General features: G+C 41.3%; 1 protein-coding gene across 5 annotated transcripts in view; it reads left to right on the top strand.

Annotated features, from left to right (window-relative positions):
• Positions 1 to 21,547, top strand: part of reep1 (receptor accessory protein 1) — a 101,698-nt gene that overhangs the window by 22,352 nt on the left and 57,799 nt on the right. For 4 of the 5 annotated variants that reach the window (XM_063047063.1, XM_063047064.1, XM_063047060.1 and 1 more), the window contains exons 1-3: positions 4,722 to 4,832; positions 11,276 to 11,352; positions 17,396 to 17,516. In XM_063047063.1, coding sequence (XP_062903133.1) covers positions 4,722 to 4,832; positions 11,276 to 11,352; positions 17,396 to 17,516 — 309 coding nt within the window. Of the gene's footprint in view, positions 1 to 4,721; positions 4,833 to 11,275; positions 11,353 to 17,395; positions 17,517 to 21,547 lie in introns of those variants that run through there. The other variant, XM_063047061.1, reaches the window with a different exon arrangement.

Raw genomic sequence — 21,547 nt, 5'->3', positions numbered from 1 at the left:
GCTGAGAAAATCTACCCGCTCAGTGAGGCTGGCTGGCGGTGGCTCTTCCCGCGACTGCTCGCTCCCTCCCGTCGCAGCTGTGTCTGTGAGCCCTGGCTACACACTGCTTCTGTTAATTTCCAGTTGATGAGCAGTTTGGACTGCAACTTTTCTTTGGGAACGGAAGTCTGTTTTAACCTGGGGACGTCCTGTAGTAGGATGCCATCGTCAAACTGACAGGCTTGAGATGGAACTCCCGAGGTTCACAATGTAAAAACGGTGAACAGTACAATCACAAAAAAATGACTACGTGGAAATGTAAATATGAATTGGTTGCTTCCCAGCAAGAGTCGGTCGGGTGAGGATAGATAAGTCAGTTTTGTGACTGTTGTTGAGAGTGGATTTACCGTCTATAACACAATCTTAAATAAAACGGAACATCGGGAGTACGGTATCACATGACGGTCAGTAAAATCTAATCTGTCTGATCGGTGCCTATAATGAAATCCAATGTAATTCCCCTGGGTCTGCATCAGGAAAGCTAAATGCCCAAATGGATTTCAACATTGCCATACACACTATTACAATCAGCAATAAGTAATTTTTGTTTGAGAAATTACGCAATCTAATTTGTTTATATGAGATTTTAGCAGATATTACTTCAATGATACCATGTTATTCATTTTCAAAGTGCAACTTTTTAAACTGAAATGATAAAAAATGAAAAGTTCTGAATTTGGATTTGGAAGTTACAACGCTGGTGTCGTTATTTAAACAGCAGAAACTGGCTGCCTGATTGTGCAGGTCTGCAATATAATGAGTTGTTGTTGATATTTGCTATTGTAATCTCAGTACTCAGCCCATCTCATCCTCCGTAGTATCCAAGACATCTTCAAGGAACGGCGTCTCAAAAAGGCGGCGTCCATCATTAAAGACACCCACCACCCAGGACGTGTTCTCTTCTCTGAGGTTCGGGAGCCTAAATGCGCCCACTCAGCGGTTCAGGAACAGCTTCTTTCCCTCTGCCATCCGATTCCTAAATGGGCATTGAACCCATGAACACTACCTCATTATGTTTTTATTACTGTTTTTGCACTACTTATTTAATTTAATTTAACTATTTAATACACACACAAACATTATGTATATATATCTTTACTGTAATTCACTGTTTTTCTGTTATCAAGTATTGCATTGCACTGCTGTCGCAAAGTTAACAAATTTCACAACCAAAGCCTATGATATTGAATTTAATTCTGATTCTGATTCATCCGCAAATCCCAGTCTTTCCTCCGCCACAACTTCATCCTCAGACCAACTCCAGGTACAGACCCCACTCCGTCTTCAGACCAATTCCATCCTCAGACCCAACTCCATCCTCAGATCAACTCCACCCTCAGATCCCACTTCTTCAGACCCAACTCCATCCTCAACCCCAACTCCTTTGCCAGACCAATTCCATCCTCATACCAACCACATCCCCAGACCCCACTCCAGCCTTAGACAAACTCCATTGTCAGACCAGCTCCACCCCCGACCTCACTCCATCCACAGATCCCCCACTACCCTCAGACCAACACTAGCATCAGACCCAATTCCAGTCCCAGATTAGCTCTATCAGCAGACCATCCTCCATCTTCTTAGACTTCATTCTGCCCTCAGATTCTCTTCACACCATGAAGTTTTTCTTTGTCTTCTTTTCTAATTTCTTTAATTGCCCTTGATATTTATTTTGATAAAATATTGACCTTGTTTGGCATAAACTGATTCTGCAGCACATCTAGTTCCTTTATGACCTTTCTCATTGATCTTCAGATGTTTTATCACTTGCCAGATTTGTTGAGCTCACTGCAGACTTTCTATGGCTTATTGTCAACTTCTAGTAGTTTCTCCCTATCAAACTTTTTTGTTGAATGCAGTTATACTATGACAGTAATTAAATAAAAATTTACATGTCATTAATCTGTTAACAAAATCAGATGCATTGCTTAATAATGTATCTTTGTACAGTATGTCTTGACCCTTGTTGCTTTTGGGACACGTTGTTACATTTTGTAATAGTTTAGTGCTTGAGTTTGATGAATGATGGGAGGGAGGTTTGTGGATCATAATCAGCCACATGCTGGATTGCATGGAAAGACGTTATCTAACACCTGAGACTGCAGGGAAGGTTTCGGTTTAATCTTGAAGAGGACACCTTTAGCAGTACAGAGCCCCCCCGCCCCACTGCATGGTGCTTTGTTTTGCCTGTGATGTATTTCTATGAGCTGCTGTCACCCTACACGTGTATCATGACACGACCGTGTTGGTGGATTTCATCAACAAGAACGACGAGTCAGCATACAGAGAGGAGGTGCAGCTGCTAATGGACTGGTGCAGAGCCAACAACCTGTCTCTGAATGTGAACAAAACAAAAGAGATGATTGTTGACTTCAGGAGGACACAGAGCGACCACTCTCCACTGAACATCGATGACTCCTCTGTAGATATCGTTAAAAGCACCAAATTTCTTGGTGTTTACCTGGCAGAGAATCTCACCTGGTCCTTCAAAACCAGCTCCATAGCAAAGAAAGCCCAGCAGCGTCTCTACTTTCTGTGAAGACTGAGAAAAGTCCATCTCTCACTCCTCATCCTCACCACTTTCTACAGAGGTTGTATTGAGAGCATCCTGAGCAGCTGCATCACTGCCTGGTTCAGAAATTGCACCATCTCGGATCGCAAGACCCTGCAGTGGATAGTGAGGTCAGCTGAGAAGATCATCAGGGTCTCTCTTCCCACCATCACAGACATTTACACCACACACTGCATCCACAAAGCAAACAGCATTATGAAGGACCCCACGGACCCCTCATACAAACTCTTCTCCCTCCTGCCATCTGGCAAAAGGCACCGAAGCATTTGGGCTCTCACGACAGACTATGTAACAGTTTTTTACCCCAAGCCATCAGACTCCTCAATACCCAGAGCCTGGACTGACACCAACCTACTGCCCGCTACTGTGCCTATTATCTTGTTTATTATTTATTGTAGTTCCTGCTCTGTTTTGTGCACTTTATGCAGTCCTGGATAGGTCTGTACTCTAGTGTAGTTTTTGTATTGTTTCATGTAGCACCATGGCCCTGAAAAACATTGTCTCGTTTTTACTGTGTACTGTACCAACAGTTATGGTTGAAATGACAATAAAAAGTGACTTGACTTGACTTGATATGGAAAGGAATTGTTAGTTCAGCTCCCTTTGTTAATAGTCACATTGGCTCCTGATAACCCATCCTATCTGAAGGGTTGGCTCCTCAGTCTTTATTTCAAGATCTTAACTGTGTACATTGGGCCACCAGCCCTTGGGACTCTCATCTTGAGAACCTTTCAAACTCCAGTATGCTTCTGTAACATCTTAACCCGCTCACAAATCTGGGAGCGCTTTCATTTGTTTTTTAGTTGTTTAGTTTTCAATTGTTTTTTAGAGATACGATATGGTAAAGGACACTTCTGGCCCAATGAGCCCGTGCTGCCCAATTATACCCGTGAGATCTATTGACCTACTAACTGGTACGTCTTTGGACTGTGGGAGGAAACCAGAGCACCGGGAGGAAACCCATGTGGTCACTGGGAAAATGTACAAGTTCCTTAAGGACAACGGCGGGAACTGAACCCAGGTTACTGGTGCTGTAGAGCAATACACTAACCAGCACACTATTGTGCTGTCCTTTTTAAACCTTAAGCTCAATGTGATTACTGTGTAATGAATTGATCTGTACGAACAGTATGCAAGGCAAACTTTTCACTGTAGCTCAGTATTTGTGACAATGATAAACCAAAACCAATACTTTCCAAGCCAACTGTGCTGCACTACTGTTTTTGAACATGCAGTATACCCACAGTCTTTCACTGTAAGGAATAGTTCTCCACCTGAGTTGCTATTGAGCCAATAAAGAAATTTTGGTTCTGATTTTTAACTCATTTCAGTCATTTGATGCCATTCTATTGAAAGAAGCTTCCATTTAGATAGAGCCTTTCAGTATCCCTGGGCATCCCAAAGTAATCAATTACCTTTGAAATGTAATTATTGTCTAGTGCGGCCAGATTCCACACAGCAACATGGAACAATGCAATAGGTGCCAGGTTATCTGTTTTATAAATGTTGGTGGGATTTAAAATGTACCAATATAAGAACTGGGAGGAGGAACAGGCCACATAATTGCTCAAAGTCCTTATGCCCTTCAATGGTGCCTCATTAACTTTCTTGCCTGATTCCCTTAAGTGCCTGAAAACCTATCGATCTCAAATTTGAACATCCACAGCAATGATTTATAGCTCTGTGTAAGCCATTTTCTTGTCAACTCATTTGTGAATGGCCAGTCATTTATCCTGAGAATATGCCCGCTAACCTTACTTTCTGGATAACAGAAAACAATCTCTTAATAGTTAACCTATCAACCCTTTTTAGAATCACGTGTGGCTTGATGCAATTACAAATGGTACTACTCAATCTTTTCATCAGAGAGTCCTCCTGAGAAGGCAGTTTAGTCCATAGTTGAATGTCATATATAAAAGACAGTTCACCCAACAGTTTAATTTAGTATTAGCTTGGACTTTGGGCTCACGTTTTTGGACAGGCACTTGAACCAATCAGATTAAAGGCAAGAAGGCTACCCCACTGAGTTACAGCTAATATTTGAGATGCTCTTCTCTAGGGATGTCAATTAGTATTGTGATTCCCTCTTCTGCTAATACTTCATTGGCATATGATGTGCATTATTGTAACAGATGTCATCTTTTGTAGGCTGATTTTTGGCACACTCTATCCAGCTTATTCTTCATACAAGGCTGTAAAGACAAAGAATGTCAAAGAATATGTAAGTATTGACATTTAGTTTTAGTTTTTGCCGCGGTTGTGGTCAGCATTCCTTCAATAGCACCAAAATTGTGGAATAACTTTTCTCAGCTCTACTAAGATTTCAGCTTAGGACAATTTCCTTCACCACCAATGTGCCCTCTAATTTTTCTTACAGCTGTGTGCCCCAGCTTTGTATGGCCTGGAAACTGCACGGCACATTATATGAAAGAAAATTTTAGCTGCATGGCAACAAAGGCTATGTGTGTGAAAGCATTTCAGTTACTGCACAGTTGTGCACCGGTGAGCTTAGATGGAACAGCGCTCTTCATCCCCTGAGCATTTTCACTAAGTGAGCACAGAAAGAGACCATTTATCCCATTTTGGCTCTGCAACACTATCTAATTATTCCCACACGTTTATCTGTAACAATACCTGATTATTCTAATACCCTATCCTGTAAATTTTTTCCACCTGTTCAAGTTTATATTTAATACCCGTTTGACAGTTGCAATTGAATCTACTTCAGCCAGCATATTCCAGATATCAGTAACTCACTGCATTAAAAATTTTCTCCAAAGGTCTCTCCTTGTTCTGTGAAATTCCTTAAATTTGTATTTGTAGTTCCCAATCTGATTATGTATATTTTATTAAGAAATCAAAGAACAACTCCTTACAGGGAAAGCCTGGGAATGATTCCAGTTTCCCATATCCCTTCGCCATCCTGAAATCTCTCTTTATTTGATTAAAATAGTTGGGAATGGTGCTAGGGGGTAGAACACTAAGTATGCTGTAGGTAACCACCAAAGATGGCTACGGATAGGAGGAAAACAAGGTAAATTACTGATTAGTAGTTGGACCGTGAGAAGCTTGAATATTGATAAGTGATCAGAGAAAAGAACAAAACTGAGAGGAGAGAACTAATCATTACATCATAAACAATTGCTTTGGTTCTGGAGACACAAGAGGCTGCAGATGTTGAAATCTGGAGTAAAAAGCAAACAGCTGGAGAAAGTCTTCGGGTCAGGCAGCATCTGTGGAGGGAAAAGAACAGCAGAAATCTTCATTTTTGAGGAAGTATCTTGGCCTGGAGTGCCATCTGTTCATTCCCTCTGTGGTTGTAGCCTGACCTGCTGAGATCTTCTAGCATCTCCAATGCTCCTAGATAAGGAGGCCCAAAGCTGTGCACAGAGTTCTAGAAACGCAAACAACAGGAATTCTGCAGATGCTGGAAATTCAAGCAACACACATCAAAGTTGCTGGTGAACGCAGCAGGCCAGGCAGCATCTGTAGGAAGAGGTACAGTCGACGTTTGAAGGGTCTCGGCCTGAAACATCGACTGTACCTCTTCCTAGAGATGCTGCCTGGCCTGCTGCGTTCACCAGCAACTTTGATGTGTGTCACAGTGTTCTAGATGTAGCCTCCCCTGTACAACTGCAACAAAACCTCCCCATTCCTAAACCCCAACTTCTTTGCAATAAATGGGAACATGATGCTTGCCTTTGTTGGAGCTGCTCCATAACTCCCAGATGCTCCTGAATCACTGGATGGGATAATGCACTGGTGGTAAAAACACAAGAGTAGGAAATGGAAAGGAGAGGAAAGAAGTTTGCAAGAAATAAACTGTCCCCTTAACACTTATGGAAAATTTGATAACATGAATTTAGTTCTATTGCTGCTTTTTAATTGTATTGCAAATTGTTTTAATATACTCAATCCTGATCATTCTTATTTTACAGTAATCAGGAAGGTGGAAATTTATCCTCTGTTTCATGCAATAAATGCTTGATATGGTAACATGTATGGATTGAATTTAGCTCTCTGCGTGTGTGTGTGTGTGTGTGTGTGAGAGAGAGAGAGAGAGAGAGAGAAAGAGAAAGAGAGAGAGAAAGTGAGAGAGGGAGAAAGAAAACAATGTACATATACAATAGGGAATAAATTCCTTTTATGGTGCTGTATATTTTGAAAATTGCACACTATTAGTTTTCATGAATGTACATAATATTTGAATACAGATATACAAAACGAAATGTAACTGAAGGTACCATTACATCCTATGTACAGATAGCAACTGTGCTTTGAGCTCTGTCTTACGTGACTTATGACGGTGTAGAATAAAGAACTGTGTATTTAGTCAGTGAATGAGAGGATTTGTATTCTGCTAGCAAAGTGCAGTCTAATTTTATTTGGTGCAATGTGAATTTTGCAAGCTCTATTTTATCATTTATTTCTATTCAGAATCAGAATCAGGTTTTTAATATCACTGGCATTGGAAGGACAAATCAAGGTAGGACATAACACAGTCAATGGTAGGGCACCAAGGAGTGCGGAGGAACAAAGAGATTTGGGAGTTCAGAAAAATAATTCCCCATGGTTGTAAAGAAGGCTTTTGGCATCCTGGCATTCATAAATCAAAGTATTGAGTATAGGAGTTAGGATGTTATGGGGAGGTTGTATAAGACATTGGTGAGGCCAAATTTGGAGTGTTGTGTACAGTTCTGGTCACCTAATTATAGGAAGGATATAAATAAGATTGAAAGAGTGCAGAGAAGATTTACTAGGATGTTGCCGGGTCTTCAGGAGTTGAGTTACAGGGAAAGATTGAACAGGTTAGGACTTTATTCCTTGGAGCGTAGAAGAATAAGGGGAGATTTGATAGAGGTTTACAAAATTATAAGGGGTACAGACAGAGTAATTGTGAATAGGCTCTTTCCACTTAGATTAGGAGAGATAAATATGAAAGGACATGGCTTTAGGGTGAAAGGGGAAAGGTTTAGGTGGAACATTAGGGGGAACTTCTTCACTCAGAAAGTGGTGGGAGTGTGGAACCAGCTGCCATCTGACATGGTAAATGTGGGCTCACTCTTAAGTTTTAAGAATAAATTGCATAGGTACATGGATGGGAGAGGTCTGGACGGTTATGGACTGGATGCAGGTCAATGCGACTAGCAGAATAATGTTTCGGCACAAACTAGAAGGGCTGAATGACCTGTTTTCTGTGCTGTAGTGTTCTATGGTTCTATAGTTCTATAGCATGTGTTGTGAAATTTGTTATTATGCAGTATATTGTAATACATACAGTGGCATGCAGAAGTTTGGGCATCCCGGTCAAAATTCCTGTTACTGTGAATAGCTAAGTGAGTAAAAGATGAACTGATTTCCAAAAGGCATAAAGTTAAAGATGACACATTTCTTTAATATTTTAAGCAAGAAAACTTTTTTATTTCCATCTTTTACAGTTTCAAAATAACAAAAAAGGAAAAGGGCCCGAAGCAAAAGTTTGGGCACCTTGCATGGCAGTACTTAGTAACACCCCCTTTGGCAAGTATCACAGCTTGTAAATGCTTTTTTGTAGCCAGCTAAGAGTATTTCACTTCTTGTTTGGGGGATTTTCACCCATTCTTCCTTGCTAAAGGTTTCTAGTTCTGTGCGATGCGGCCAGAAAGTTCTATTCAAAAGGTTCAAAGGAACATCTAAATAAGCCTGATGCATTTTGGAAACAAGTCCTGTGGACTGATGAAGTTAAAATAGAACTTTTTGGACACAATGAGCAAAGGTATGTTTGGAGAAAAAAGGGTGCAGAATTTCATGAAAAGAACACTTCTCCAACTGTTAAGCACGGGGGTGGATCGATCATGCTTTGGGCTTGTGTTGTAGCCAGTGGCACGGGGAACATTTCACTGGTAGAGGAAAGAATGAATTCAATTAAATACCAGAAAATTCTGGAAGCAAACATCACAAATGTCTGTTAAAAAGCCGAAAATGAAAAGAGGATGGCTTCTACAACAGGATAATGAACCTAAACACACCTCAAAATCCACAATGGACTACCTCAAGAGGTGCAAACTGCAGGTTTTGCCATGGCCCTCACAGTCTCCTGACTTAAACATCATTGAGAATCTGTGGATAGACCTCAAAAGAGCAGTGCATGCAAGACGGCCGAAGAATCTAACAGAACTAGAAGCCTTTTGCAAGGAAGAATGGGCAAAAATCCCCCAAACAAGAAGTGAGATACTCTTCGCTGGCCACAAAAAGTGTTCACAAGCTGTGATACTTGCCAAAGAGGGTGTTACTAAGTACTGTCATGCAGTGTGCCCAAACTTTTGCTTCGGGCCCTTTTCCTTTTTTGTTATTTTGAAACTGTAAAAGATGGAAATAAAAAAGTTTTCTTGCTTAAAATATTAAAGAAATGTGTCATCTTTAACTTTATACCTTTTGGAAATCAGTTCATCTTTTACTCACTTAGCTATTCACAGTAACAGGAATTTTGACCGGGGTGCCCAAACTTTTGCATGCCACTGTAATAAAAACTGTAAATTATGGTAAGCAGTATATATAGAAGTTAAATTAAATAAGTAGTGCAAAAAGAGAAAAAAAAGTAATGAGGTAGTGTTCATGCGTTCAATGTCTATCAGAAATCTGATGGCTGAGGGGAAAAAGCTGATCCTGAATCATTGAGCGTGTGCCTTCAGGCTCCTGTACCTCCTCCCTGATAGTAGCAATGAAAAGATGGCACATCCTGGGTGATGGGGGTCCTTAATGATGGATACTGCCTTAATGTCAGGGTTGATAAGGTGCCACATAATAGGTTAGTGCACGATATTAGAACTTACGGTATTGGGAGAGGTTTGTTAACATGGACTGAAGACTGGAAGGGAGAGAGTGGCATAAATGGATCTTTTTCAGACTAGAGAGCTCACATTGTCACCCCAAGATCAGTGCCTGGATTATTTGCCATCAATATGAATGAATTGCAGAAGGAGGAAATAGAGTGTAAGGTCTCTAAGAATAGATGGAAAGGCATGTTGGAATGAGGATATTTGGATTCTCCAACAGGATATACTGTATATAGATGAATGAGAGAGCAAAAGCATGGCAAATAGGGTTTTAGGTAAGAAAGTGTTAGATTGTGCTTTAAATAAAAGAAAAGAAAAGGCAGACAGTTCTCTAAATGGAGAGAGACAGTAAGTAGGTGCAGTAGAGAGCGATCTAGGTTTTCTGAAGCTCCAACCACAATATGTTAGCAAGCAAGTGCAACAAAAACAGGTGTACATAACAAGCAAGAAGCAAATGGCATATTGCCTTTAAATACTAGAGTGTGTAAAGAAAAAGATTATTGTTATGATTATATAGGATACTGATGAGGCCACAAGTGGAATAATGTATACATTTTTGAAATTGTTACTTAATAAAGGATATCATATTAGAAGAGATTTGCTAAACTAATTTCTGGGATGAGAGGGTTGTCCAGTCTTGAATAGCTAAAAATATTAGATTGGGATTCTTTAGAAATTGGAAGAATAAGGGTAATATTATTGAAACATATAAGATCTGAAGGGCAATCTTGAGATGTTTTTCTTGTTGGAGTTTCTTCAATAAGAGTACATTTGAAACTGAAGAATTTCTTCTCACAAAGTGTAGAGAATCTCGGCATCTCCCTGCTCCAGGGAGTTCAAACCAGGTTTATTGTCCTGGTCAATAAACCTGGGGAATAAATGCCACAAAAATTAGATTTCTGCAGTTGTAGCACAGTATAGAGCAAACATGACAATCGTAAGTTAAAATAAACTTAAATTAACATCACTTATTCATAACTTACATGACAAAATAAACAAAATCAATGTCATGTCATAATCTGAGGCAGTGTTGGGATTTTTTAGTTCAGTTCAAGCGCTAGATGGCAGTAGGGAAGAGGCTGTTGTTATGCCTTGAGGTGTGGGTTTCAGGCTCCTGTTCTTCCTGCCAAATAACATGGTGGGGTTGCTTCTTGATGGATAGCACCTTCCCAAGACATTGCCTCTTGTAGATGTCCTCAATCATGGGTAGACCTGTATCCATGATAGAACTGGTTGAGTCCTGTGCATTGGAGATTTCTTACCAAGCCGTGATGTAGCCAGTCAGAATGCTTTCTACTGTATACCTGTAGAAGTTGTCAGTTGGGGAGCCCAGATTTTTGTAGGTAGTTGAAGTGGAGGCAGGTACATTTTTTAAAGATTTGGGGATAGAGAGGTATGAGGATCTTGTGTAGAGGAGCTGAGGCCTGGGGTAGATCACTAGGTTTGAGGGTTCTAGTGATCAACTCCTGTTCCTATTTTCTTGATCCTTGGGTAATGTGTGGGTGCAGTTAAGCAGCTAAATTACACAGACCTTCCTTTTTCCCCCGAGTAATGCAGCTGGTTATTCCCAATATGACCAAAGGGTGACTAGACGATGTGGATACCATTAGACCATAAGACACAGGAGCAGAATTAGTCCATTTGGTGCATCGAGTCTGTTCTGCATTTCAGGTTCAGCATAATTGAAAAAAACAATTTATTGTAGAGAAATATTTTATAAACATTAATTTTAGCATGTTTAAATCATGGAACAACTTATTTATTAATAAAGAAAATGAATTTGATGCACAAATTGTACCTTGTCTTCATACCTTCAGCCAACGTGTTTTAAATTTGTTCTATAAACCAGGTAAAATGGATGATGTACTGGATCATATTTGCACTGTTCACTACAGCGGAAACATTTACAGACCTATTTCTTCCATGGTAAGATTCAATCTTTAATTTTATTGCATCCCAGCATTGATTCTGAACTTACTGTAATGTAAACCTCAGAGTTGAATGGTAAAGTGTGGTGAATGCAAACATATATGTCACCATATACAACCCTTTTCTTGCGAGCATATTCAACAAATCTATAGAATAATATATATAACATAATCAATGAAAGACCACTCAATTAGGTTGTTCATCCAGTGTGCAGAAGACAACAAACTGTGCAGATGCAAAAAGAAGCAACAATAATAAAAAATAAATAAACAATAAATATGGAGAACATGAGATGGAGAGACATTGAAAGTGAGTCCATTGTTTTTTTTAATTAAGTGCAATTGTGAACATTAGCCAGGTCAGAAATGCTGATCAAGTCAACTAGATCCTGAAGAGAACCCTAATAGACCAATCAGATGACTCACTGCTGCTCAGTGATAGAACCCAAAAAAATCATATGTACAATTAAGAAACATTAAAAAATAGTAGAAATACTGGAGTCATGATGATCATGATGAAGTCTGCTGGAGAGAGACATTTATACACATGCTGTCCTCCGTAATTCAAAGAGATTGAAGGATAAGGTTGCAGGGTGACAAAACGTGGCAGGAGCACTTGGAACTAAAACCTAATCCCTACCGGGAGAAAACAGCACCTGTTCTTTCCACACTGTTCTCCAGCAGTTTAAGGACTAAGTCCAGCTGGAACATAACTCACAAGTGCTCTTGAAAGTCAGGTGTTAACCCTACCTACCAACAACCAAGCATTGCCATCCTGGTCCCCTTCATGATAGTTTATGAAGAAGCATGCGTCTTCCCTCCCAGAGATGATAGGTGTTTGTGCACTCGACTCTTGAAGGCTTGGACCCTATCGTCACAGATGTTTCCAACCACAGCACCTGGAAGGCTTTTCCAAATTCTGATAGCACAGTGAAGGAAGCTTCTATCCAGTGTGTAGGTTCTCGCATCAGGCATTGAAACAGCATGAGCAGGTATAGATAAACTTGATCGTGTGGTTGTGGGATCATTTCAATGGGAACAAGTGAAATTGAATGAAGTTACCCCTTCAGTTCAAGGGATAGAAATGTATAGAGATACGTACATCCAAATTACATTGAAGGGATATAATTCATTTGTCAAGTCATTGCAATACAGACAGACAACATGACTTAGACAATAAGACAGTAGGATATAGGAGAAAAATTAAGCCATTTGGCCCTTCGAGTATGCTCTGCTATTCCGTCAGGACTGATTTATTATCCCTCTCAACCCCATACTCCTGCCTTTTCCCTGTAACCTTTGATACCCATACTGAAGAACCTATCAACCTCTGCTTAAATGTATCCAATGACTTGGCCTCCACAGCTGTCTGTGGCAATGAATTCCACAGATTCGGACCCTCTGGGTAATGAAATTCTTCCTCATCTCTGTTCTAAAGAGACAGTCTTCTATTCCGAGGCTGTTCTCTCTAGTCCTAGACTCCCCCACTACAGGAAACATTCTCTCCATGTTCACTCTTGTCTAGGCCTTTCAATATTTGATAGCTTTCAGTGAGATCCCCCCTCATTCTTCTAAACTCCAGAGTGTACAGGCCCAGAGTCATCCAACGCTCCTCGTGTGTTAACCTTTTCATTCTCGGGATCATTCTTGTGAACCTCCTCTGGACCTTCTCCAATACGAACATATCTTTTCTTCATTAGGGGTCCAAAACTGCTCACAATACTCCAAGTGCAGTCTGACCAACACCATATAAAACCTCAGCATTACATCCTCCAAGTGCGGTCTGACCAACACCATATAAAAACTCAGCATTACATCCTTCAAGTGTGGTCTGACCAACACCATATAAAACCTCAGCATAACATCCTCCAAGTGCGGTCTGACCAACAGCATATAAAACCCCAGCATTACATCCTTCAAGTGCGGTCTGACCAACACCATATAAAACCTCAGCATTACATCCTTCAAGTGCGGTCTGACCAACACCATATAAAACCCCAGCATTACATCCTTCAAGTGCGGTCTGACCAACACCATATAAAAACTCAGCATTACATTTTCCAAGTGCGGTCTGACCAACACCATATAAAACCTCAGCATTACATCCTTCAAGTGTGGTCTGACCAACACCATATAAAACCCCAGCATTACATCCTCCAAGTGCGGTCTGACCAACACCATATAAAACCTCAGCATTACACCCTCCAATTGCGGTCTGACCAACACCATATAAAACCTCAGCATTACATCCTCCAAGTGCGGTCTGACCAACACCATATAAAAACTCAGCATTACATCCTTCAAGTGCGGTCTGACCAACACCATATAAAACCTCAGCATTACACCCTCCAATTGCGGTCTGACCAACAGCATATAAAACCTCAGCATTACATCCTCCAAGTGCGGTCTGACCAACACCATATAAAAACTCAGCATTACATCCTTCAAGTGCGGTCTGACTAACACCATATAAAAACTCAGCATTACATCCTCCAAGTGTGGTCTGACCAACACCATATAAAACCCCAGCATTACATCCTCCAAGTGCGGTCTGACCAACACCATATAAAACCTCAGCATTACATCCTTCAAGTGCGGTCTGACCAACACCATATAAAACCCCAGCATTACATCCTTCAAGTGCGGTCTGACCAACACCATATAAAAACGCAGCATTACATTTTCCAAGTGCGGTCTGACCAACACCATATAAAACCTCAGCATTACATCCTTCAAGTGCGGTCTGACCAACACCATATAAAACCTCAGCATTACATCCTCCAAGTGCGGTCTGACCAACACCATTTAAAACCTCAGCATTACATCCTTCAAGCTGGAAAATGCTTTTAGCCACAGTTGAGGCAAATAGCTTGATCCTTCTGCATTTGTAGGGCCAAGTTCCCTTTCACAGGCTTCATCTATTGTAGCAGTTTTAATTCCTTGCATTTAATAAGGACCATTAAATGTTTTAAATTGTGAGCTTTTTATGAAAAGTGCAGTGTTGAAATTTTGGAAACTGTAGAATTTTTGCATTGTTCTGCTTTTTGCCGTTGTTGTTGAATTTATTGTTTTACTTGTTATTACCATGAATGCCGATTTCTCTGTGAGCTTCAAGTGTGGAAAGAATTTCATTGCACCCTGGTGTAATTGGGTGGTGCAGGCTCCTTGTGCCAGAAGCATCTGTAACCCTGTGCTGTATCTCTAAATAAAATAAAATAATCTGATCTGATTTGTAGAATTTCCCAGGAGAGGAAGAGAACGTGCATCCAAACTGGTCGATACCATGATTATTTTCGCCACAGCCTACCACCCCCCCCCCCGCCCCCCGACACACACTCCAGAGCTCATCATGATTATTCAGACACTGAAATAACTGCACATTACATTCAACGGAATACAATGGGTACATTGTTAACAGTGATGTGCCAGGAATATTTAATGTAAAGGTAATTGCCCGTCCCCCCCTCCACCCAGCATTGATTAGAACTTTAGCACAATTTTTCTGCTTGTGCTCTGCTGTCAACTGAGTGTTTACACGTTTTATGGAGATGTGCCACACACTGAGTCATTCTGCTTGGAAAGCCTTGCCAATCTCTATCCATAGAGTCATAGAGCATTGCAGCACAGAAAAAAGGTCTTTTGGCCCATCTAGTCCATTCATATCCACTATCAACTATCTTGACTTTTTCAAACTTCTTTAAATTTGCTTTTCTTGCTAAATTAAATCATTTCTGCATTTAGACCAAAATTACTGCAGATTGTAGAATCAGATTCAGAGAGACTAGTGGCACAATAGGTTTAGAACTGGCCGCTGATCCTAACAGAATCATCGAGATTTATGGCACAGGAAGAGGCAATTTGGACGTCATGAACTAATTCTCCCTGGGGATTTGGTTCATATTGAGTCCACAATAAAGATTTGTGGGATGTGGGACTCTGTAGTGAAATAAATTTGGACAGTGTCAGTCAAGCATCAGTGGGACTCTGCAGACTATTGGTGCTTATTGGCAATGGAACCAGGAAGGGCTCAGGCTTGGTAAATGGGACATACTATGCTGTAAAGGCAGCTGCATCTGCTGTACTTAGTAAGGACATGGGAATTAGACTGACGGAGACTTCTAATGTGTCCTCGACCCTGCCCTGCATTTAGTAACATTGTCTTCCATCTCAGCTCAACTCTCCCAGCGTATCCTTCTTTCCAAAGATGAAATGGAAAATATTCTAATCACACAGAGGAATGTAGAGAAACAGATTTAAAAGCCGCTCGTGTCCATTGCCCCAGAGATCCAATTTGTTCACAGCCAGGCATGATCTCACTCTCTAATCGACTTAATTGTTTGATCAATACACGCCCATTGTTAGTGGGAGCTGGATACACATGAAGGCTCTTTAATTCCACACATCTCGACTGGCTTTTTGGAAGATGGATCCAATTAATCTCATCATCCTGACCTTTCCATAGTGCATGCAAGCTTTTCCCTTTCAGGTATATTTAATTCTATTTTGAAAATCATCTGCTTGCATTGTAAAATAAACTCTTTTGATGATGTCACATGAATCTGGTCACCATATTCATTTTCTTGCGGGCATTCTCAGAACATACAATACCGTAATAGAATCAATAAAAGACCACATCAACAGGGTGGACCGCTAGCGTGCAAAAGGCAACAAGCTGAGCAAATACAAAAAGAAAGAAAAAAAAGAAGGAACAATAATAATTAGTCTGAAACCGATCCAAAAAATTTACCAAGAAAAATAAGAACTGAAATGACGAATTTTAGAAAACACTGTGTACACTGGAACACACTTAGGTTAACCTTACCTAGGACAGAAGGAGGAAGAGGGATCAAAGTTTACACAGCAGTCAGATAAAACTTCTAAGGATATATTTTCATCAACGAAAACAGGATTCAGCACTCCATGCAAGCATATGCAATTCTGATAAGAAATATACACCACTAAACTTAAATGAAAGCACAACCCAGAAAAAGGAAGCAATGATCACTGCAGAAGTTTAAGTTAACCAATGGAAGAGCATGACACTCTGTGGAAGACATCCCCATGATCTGAGCAGAGTAGATGTCAATAAGGAAGCATCAAATACCTGGCTCAGAGATAGAGACTTCTCCCAGAAACAGAGGGGCTCCCTGTGGCAATACAGGACCAGGCAATTAGCACAAAAAATGATCAAAAATGCATAATAAAAGACCAACAAATTCAAGATGGTAAATGCAGAAAATGCCAAGGGAAACCAGAAACAATTGAACACATTACAGGATCCTGCAGCAGTTTAAATCAATCTGATTACTTACACAGGCAGAATCAAGTGGCAAATATCATTCACCAAGATCTTGCTTTAAAACACATACTCAAAAAAGACACCATACCTTACTATAAATACAAGCCAAATCCAGTTTTAGAGTCAGAGTGCTACAATTTATATTACGACCTTACAGATAGGACAATCCATAATAACTGTCCAGATATAATGTTACAGAATAAACAGGCCAGAACAGCTTACTTAATAGATATTGCCATTGCAAACACACATAACATACAGAAATCACAAAGTGAAAAACACCTGAAGTATGCTGAATTAAAAGAGGAAACTGAAAGACCATGGAACATGAAAAGGGTATATGTTGCCCCAATAGTAATATCTAAATCTGGTATCATTCCAAAGTCACTACACAACAGCATTAAACAATTAGGCCTACTATGAGAATAATCTGAAAATTACTAGCAATTGACAAATGAGTGTGCTTGGCTATTTCAGTATCTCAGGTTTTACCAGCTTGAGAAAAAATAAAGTACAACAATAATAGTAATAAATAAATAAGCTCTGCACTCTCTCCAACATAACATGCATGTATACATATGTATTAGTGAGTGCACATTTAATGTGTGTGAGTGTGTGTATGTATACATCTGTGGTAGAAAATGGTTAAAGCTGAAAGCTTTTAATGTGAGCATCTTGTGTACTCTTATTCTATAAGGACAGATGAGATATTCCTTAGAAACATCTTTTCTTCTTTGGCCAGGTTTCCGTTCTATTATGAACTTAAGATTGCCTTTGTAATCTGGCTGCTCTCCCCCTACACGAAAGGCTCCAGTGTTCTCTACAGGAAATTTGTGCATCCAACACTCTCTTCGAAAGAGCAGGTGAGTCAGCTTATGAAGTAACTTTACTATTCCAGTACACTAGTTAATTACAATTGGTAAACTGGGTCTCCAAACCAATTCTGCTCACTAACACAGGTTGTCTATTAAGCCCATTGATAGTATACCACCAATCCCTGAGACCATGGCTAATCGGTATCTTCATCATTCGTAGGTTCTTGATCCAAGAACCATTAACTTAGGTATTCAAGTTCAAGTTTGATTGTCATTGTGCCAAGAACATACTTACTCACTGCCCATTATACTGCTGGTGTTTAGGGCAACAACGTCTCTGTCTGTCTGTACCATCACACATAGGAGGGGTGATTGATAAGTTCATGGCCTAAGGTAGAAGGAATCAATTTTAGAAAACCTAGCACATTTATTTTTCAACATAGTCCCCTCCTACATTTACACACTTAGTCCAGTGGTCGTGGAGCATATGGACCTTGGACCTGCAGAAAGTGTCCACAGCAAGGGTGATTGATAAGTTTGTGGCCTAAGGTAGAAGGAGATGAGTTATACAGCTCTCGTTACATGCACATGCAGTTCAACTCTTTGAGTGAGTATGCAGAAAGTTTGAAGTTAATAACTCATCGCCTTCTACCTTAGGCCACGAACTTATCAATCACCCCTGATGAGTAATTAACTGATGAGTTATTAACTTCAAGCTTTCTGCATAATCACTCAACGAGTTGAGCTGCATGTGCATGTAATGAGAGCTGTATAAAGGCCCCTACCCTTTGGTTTGTTTGGCATGGGTGACCCTACCAACACCCAAAGCACAAGACACTAACTCTAGCTAACATAACTCTCCAGGTTATTGAGGCACCTCCTAAGCCTACGACAAATTGTGGTCTTCTGGAAGGTACCATAAACATGCATCCAGGTAAATGTAACAGTGTTCCTCTGGGGCCAAAGTGCAAAATACAGTATGTACAGTCACACACAGCAGACTGCATGCATAGGTAGATAGATAGATACTTTATTGACCCCCAGTGAAATTACAATATTACAGCAGCATTACAAGTGCACAGATATACAAATATTATAAGAGAAGTAAGAAAGAATAAAAAATGTTACCTCAAACAGATAAACAGGAGGGGCTCATCACTTCCCTGGCTATAGGTTGTCTCATTATAGAGCCTAATGGCCGAGGTTAACAATGACCTCATATAGTGCTCTTTGGAGCAGCACAGTTGTCTTAGTCTGTTACTGAAAGTGGTCCTCTATTCAGCCAAGATGGCATGCAGTGGATGAGAAACATTGTCCAGAATTGCCAAGATTTTCTGTAGGGTCCTCCAGTGTGTCCAGTTTGACTCCTACAGCAGAACAAGCTTTTTTAATCAGTTTATTGAGCCTGTTGGCATCATCCATGTTGATGCCATTGCCCCAGCGCACCACCACATTGAAGATTGTACAGTATAATCTTACTGGGGCAATGGCATCAACACAGGTGATGCCAACAGGCTCAATAACAATAGAACAAATTTATGATTGTAAGGTGCATTTACATGGAATGTAATTTGATCTTAATCCTGGAACTGGTAGCCCATGATTCTCATGCCTTAGGTGGGAGGATAAATACAGGTCCTTTGGAATATGCAGACTGGTAGAACATGTGAAGGAGAGGCCTGCATACTCCAAAGGACCTCAGTCTCCTCTGGAAGTAGAGGTGACTCTGGCCCTTCTTGTGCACAGCTGCTGTGTTGGTGCTCCACTCAAGTCTGTGATCCAGGTGTAGGTCCTCACCATCAATAGTAACAGGAGGCAGTGCAGGCTTAGTCTTCCTAAAGTCGATCGCCATCTCCTCTGTCTTACTTATGTTGAGCTGCAGATGATTCAGCTTGCACCATTTGACAACGTCCTCCACCAGGGCCCTGTATTCATCCTCCCATCCTCCCTTTATACACCCAACTATTGCTGAGTCATCAGAGAATGTCTGCAGATGACATGACTAAGTGTTGTATCTGAAGTCCGAGGTATATAGAGTAAACAGGAAGGGAGCCAATACAGTCCCCTGTGGGGCCCCGTTGCTGCTTATAGCCATGTCTGACACACAGCTCTGAAGTCACACAAACTGTGGTCTGCCAGTCAGGTAGTCCATTATCCAGGATATGATGGAAGTGCCAACCTGCATTGAATGAAGCTTTTCCCTCATCAATGAGGGCTGTATGGTATTGAAGGCATTTGAGAAATCAAAAAACATGATCCTCACAGTGCTATCCTGCTTATCCAAATGGGAGCGGGCTCTGTTTAGCAGGTAGATGACAGCATCGTTGACTCCAATGTATTCCTGGTAGATAAGATGCAAGGGATCGAGGGCTGATCTGACCAAGGGTCAGAGGTGAGCCAGGACCAGCCCCTCTAGGGTCTTCATGATGTGTGAGGTCAGGGCCACTGGACGGTAGTCATTCAAGACTTTCGGTCGGCCCTTCCTGGGTGCTGGGACCACACATGAGGTTTTCCACAGTCAGGACCCTTTCCAAGCTGAGACTCAGATTGAAAATTCACTGGATAACTTCTCACAGCTACTCAGCACACTCCTTCAGGACCTTGGGGTTCACACCATCTGGTCCCAATGATTTGCTGTGTCTGAATTTCCCCAGAACCCTTCTCACCTGCTCAGTAGTGAAGGGGAGCTCATGACAACAAGGGAGCTGGTGGAAGGTGAGGGCTGGGGAGGTGAGGATTGGGATGATAGCAGTTGGTATGTGGAGGTCTGGATGGTAGGTGCAGGGCAAGGAGGGGATGTAGACTGTAGTAACCTATCTTGTTCATCCATGTGTTGAACTGGAGTGGGGAGGAGGGAGGAGGAGAGAGGGGAGGCATTGGTGTTGAGGGAGCAGTGGATGCCTCTGCGCCTGGACTGGGGTACTGATGGGTCTGTGAACAGGAGGGTAATTGTCAAACCTATTGGAGAATTGGTTTAACTCATTAGCCTGTTCACAGCTGCATCCTGAGGCTCTACAGCTAGACTGATTGAAGCCAGTGATGTCCTCCATGCCTCTCCACACCTCCCGTGAGCTACTCTGCCCAAACTTGTTCTCCAGCTCTCTCCCGTATTCCTCTTTAGCCACCTTGATTTTCTCCTTTAGCTCTCTCTGCGCATGATTCAATCCCTCCCCATCTCCTGATCTAAAGGCTTTCTTTCTGTGGTTGAGAAGACCACTGATGACCCATGGTTTGGTTGGGGAAGCAGTGATCAGTCCTTGATGGTATTTCAGTGACAACACAGAAGTTGATATAGCCAGTGATGCAATCAGTTAGTCCGTTAATGTCCTCCCCTTCTGGTTTACAAAGGATATTCCAGTCAGGAACCTCGAAGCAGCCCTTCAAGGCCTTGATGGCCTCTGGAGACCATATCTTTACTGTCTTGGTGGTAACTAGCTGTTGTGATACTTTGGGCTTATACAAGGGCATGAGACGAATTAGGTTGTGATCTGATCTTCCTAGTGGGGGAAGAGCTATGCAGCTTTTGCATACAAAAAATCCAATGTTTTGTTTTCTCTTGTATGACACTTGACAAACTGATTTGAGGTGGGTAGGATCGTCAAGAGAGAAACATGGTTGAAGTCTCCTGATACTGCAATAAGCGCATTGGGGTGTTGAATCTGGAGTCCTGTGACGGTGGTGTGTATGACATCACACGCAGCATCGGGACTTCATCGGGAAGGCAGAATGTAGACAACAAGTAATATGGCGTGGCTGAACTCACCCGGTAGATAAAACGGATGCAAACTCACAGCAAGCAGTTTGATGTAAAATAGTTACAACAGCACAGACAGTCACACAATAATATGAGTAAGTGTCCCTGAGTGACATGGCCTGAGGATTGATGGTATCTGGGATGTTGTCCTGGAGCCATGTTTCCGCAAAAACAAGCATGTAGCAGTTGCTCATCTTGTGCTGGGTCAGATGCAGACAAAGGCAATCCAGCTTGTCTTCGTGGGAGTGAACGTTGTAGAACAGCACCGACAGGAGAGTCAGCCTGCAGGGGCATAGCCCCCAACCCATTCTGGATTTCAGCGCAC

The sequence above is a fragment of the Mobula hypostoma genome, chromosome 4 (genome assembly GCF_963921235.1).
Source record: "Mobula hypostoma chromosome 4, sMobHyp1.1, whole genome shotgun sequence".
Lineage (NCBI taxonomy): Eukaryota > Metazoa > Chordata > Chondrichthyes > Myliobatiformes > Myliobatidae > Mobula > Mobula hypostoma.
Note: the sequence above shows the minus strand (reverse complement) of the source record. Positions and strands in the feature narration are given on the sequence as shown.